The 2,500-nt window shown below is 39.3% G+C and overlaps 1 protein-coding gene across 1 annotated transcript in view; it reads right to left on the bottom strand.

Annotated features, from left to right (window-relative positions):
- The window catches only part of LOC138039137 (uncharacterized), a 3,978-nt gene that overhangs the window by 818 nt on the left and 660 nt on the right, over positions 1 to 2,500 (bottom strand). The window contains exons 2-3 of the mRNA XM_068885322.1: positions 572 to 1,872; positions 1 to 299 (exon numbers count right to left, since the gene is read on the bottom strand). The exon at positions 1 to 299 is cut by the window's left edge and continues 818 nt beyond it. Of these exons, the coding sequence (XP_068741423.1) occupies positions 1 to 299; positions 572 to 1,872 (1,600 nt within the window). The remainder of the gene's footprint in view (positions 300 to 571; positions 1,873 to 2,500) is intronic.

The following is a 2,500-nucleotide window of genomic DNA, read 5'->3' as shown; positions in this document are numbered from 1 at the left end:
TCTACCTTGAAGTTGAATTCTTCGAAGGCTGATGTCTCAACCTTAATTGCCAGCTCAAGAAACTCAGAGTACTGCAAAACTAAGGCATCACAATCACGTATGTTTAATCTTTGGCATTCCACCATCTTCTTCAGCACTACTTTGAACTTTGCAGAGCAACCCTCCTTGTCAGCTACAATCAAGTTGGGGTCTAGACATGCCAGATTCCTTGCCAAAGAGTAGGCTATCGGGGTCTTCTCAAACACCTTGCTGACAATTTTACTTAAGAAGGACTGAAACTCACTCTTGAACTGGTATATCTGAAAGTACCAATAATGACAAGTTCAGAATGGGTAACAGTTTAGATTCTGGTATTTTTGGCAAACCTGTCTGCAACAGGTTAAGTTAGTAAGTCAATAAGTCTCTGAAAGAAGCATTATTTCATCCCATTTTAAGCGTTCCTGGGAAATTATTGTATTGTATTGCATTGTGTCATGTTGAAAGTAACAAAATATATATTGTTTGAGTACTGCATTGGACATTGATGGCCCACTCTCCGGGAAAAGGGAAAATTAAACAACTTTGTTCTCACCTGGCGATCACTGACTTTTTTTTCACCCTGCAATTTCTTGAGCTTGTCCACAGCAACAAATCCAATATCCACCTTGTTAATCTCAAGGAAAGTTTTCTTCTCTGAGAGGTCTAACTTTAAAAGCTTCACTGCTGAGATAGCCTTCTGGAGTACATCAGCCTTGATATATCTCTTCATCAGTCCTGCAATCATCTTTTGTAGAGTGCTAGCCATGAAAGGTAAAAGTGGGTTGTCACTTTGGAAAATTGCCAAGAAGGGTTGAAGCTGCTTTGCCACTGACTCAAAAGCTGCCATCTTTGCTGGCATGAGTGGATCCTGGACAGCATCTTGTATGATCTTGAATGACTTTGATGTTGGTTTACTGTATTTCTTGCCAGTTTGCACTTTTTGAACATACAGTATGACTTTGTCCCAAATTTCTTGAGCTCGCACTACAACGGGTACGTTCTCTAGCCATCTGTGCTTACAAAACTTCAGAGGAAACACCACACTTCCTGTTATTTCAGTAAAATCTTCTTTCCTTGCTGGTGAGTCTACAAATAGCCAGTGCAAAGATGAGAGGACCTCTTCTACATTCCATTCAGATGCCTGAGCACCAGTCTTGAATGCGTTATGAACAACATGTAGCCCACAAGAACCAACATTGATTAAAGTTGATGCATCCTCACCAGCCTCACAAATCTGTTCTTGTAATAAATCATGAAATTTCCAGTTAACATTGGGCCCATCCATAGATATCTGCAATATCTTGGAACTGTCAATTTTGTTACTTTTCAGACATTCAGTCATCTTTACTAGTAAGTCATTCGCAGTTGCATGCCCCATGAACAGGGAGGTCACATATCTTGTTTGCACACTTGAACATTTTGTGTCCCAGAATCTGATGTGAAGATCCAGTTGTTTACTTTGTGTAACTTTGTTGAGGGACTCATCAAATAACAAAACAAAAGACTCTAACTTTTTAATCTTATCAAGAAGCTGTTGCTGAAAGAATGGTGCAACTCCAAAACATGCTAAATAAGCACATTTTTTCTCCCCACAGGTAAACTGTTTGGCGATGGTGCTATCTGCAAACATTCGCTGAAAGAGTTGAGCAATGTCCTCACTACTTTTATAACTGTAGTGAGATAATACAACCTTTAAGGCCCATAAAACTTCTGCAGTCACAGTTTCCTTTGATGAAACGTATGACATCATGTTTTTAGGTAGCTGCTCAGGTGCCCTAGAAGCACCTTCTGGTACATGTGGTTCCTGTACAACAGTTGGCAAAAGGTTCTTCAAGCTGACGTTACCCTTGGCATCTAAATACAAATAAATTTTACAGTTGATAACAAAAACGGCTTGAAGTTACCTGGCGAGGGTAAATTACTAATAAACTATTGGCTTGCATAGCTGTTAAAACTGCAGATAACCGAGGTCCAGTTTAATGCAACTTAATAAAGAAGAACATTTGTGGAAAAAGTACACAAATAAACTTAAGCTAAAAAATTAAGTCGGCCAAGACTTTTGTACAAGTTGTGGCTCTTAAAAGAGCCGTTGTAATTGAATGAGGTTCAACATCCAGAAAAGAGCTTTTTCGCCTTCTCCTCCAAGTCATCTATGTTGGCAAGAGCTTTCGCTGCATTATTTTCGAAGGAAAGATAGCCATTTATTAAAACCACCAACAAATCGCTGAAATCTTCATCCATGGGTAGATTTTCTATCGTTTTCCGCAAATTTAGTTCGTGTTCTTTCAGTTCTTCAAGTATATTTAAGCGTTCACCGCGTACGAAGTCAAGAACAAGGTTGGGATCATCCATAATGGCGACTGTTGCTCACATTAAGGTTTTTCGCGGGAAAATAACAAGAACAAGAGGGGGGTAATTGAATTGAAATTACCATGTCGGCTCATTCTCAGTACGAAATTTGGGGAAATCTTCAAGCCTATCT

This window comes from Montipora capricornis, chromosome 2, assembly GCF_036669925.1.
Source record: "Montipora capricornis isolate CH-2021 chromosome 2, ASM3666992v2, whole genome shotgun sequence".
In the NCBI taxonomy this organism is placed as follows: Eukaryota; Metazoa; Cnidaria; class Anthozoa; order Scleractinia; family Acroporidae; genus Montipora; species Montipora capricornis.
This window is presented reverse-complemented; position numbering and strand designations above follow the sequence as displayed.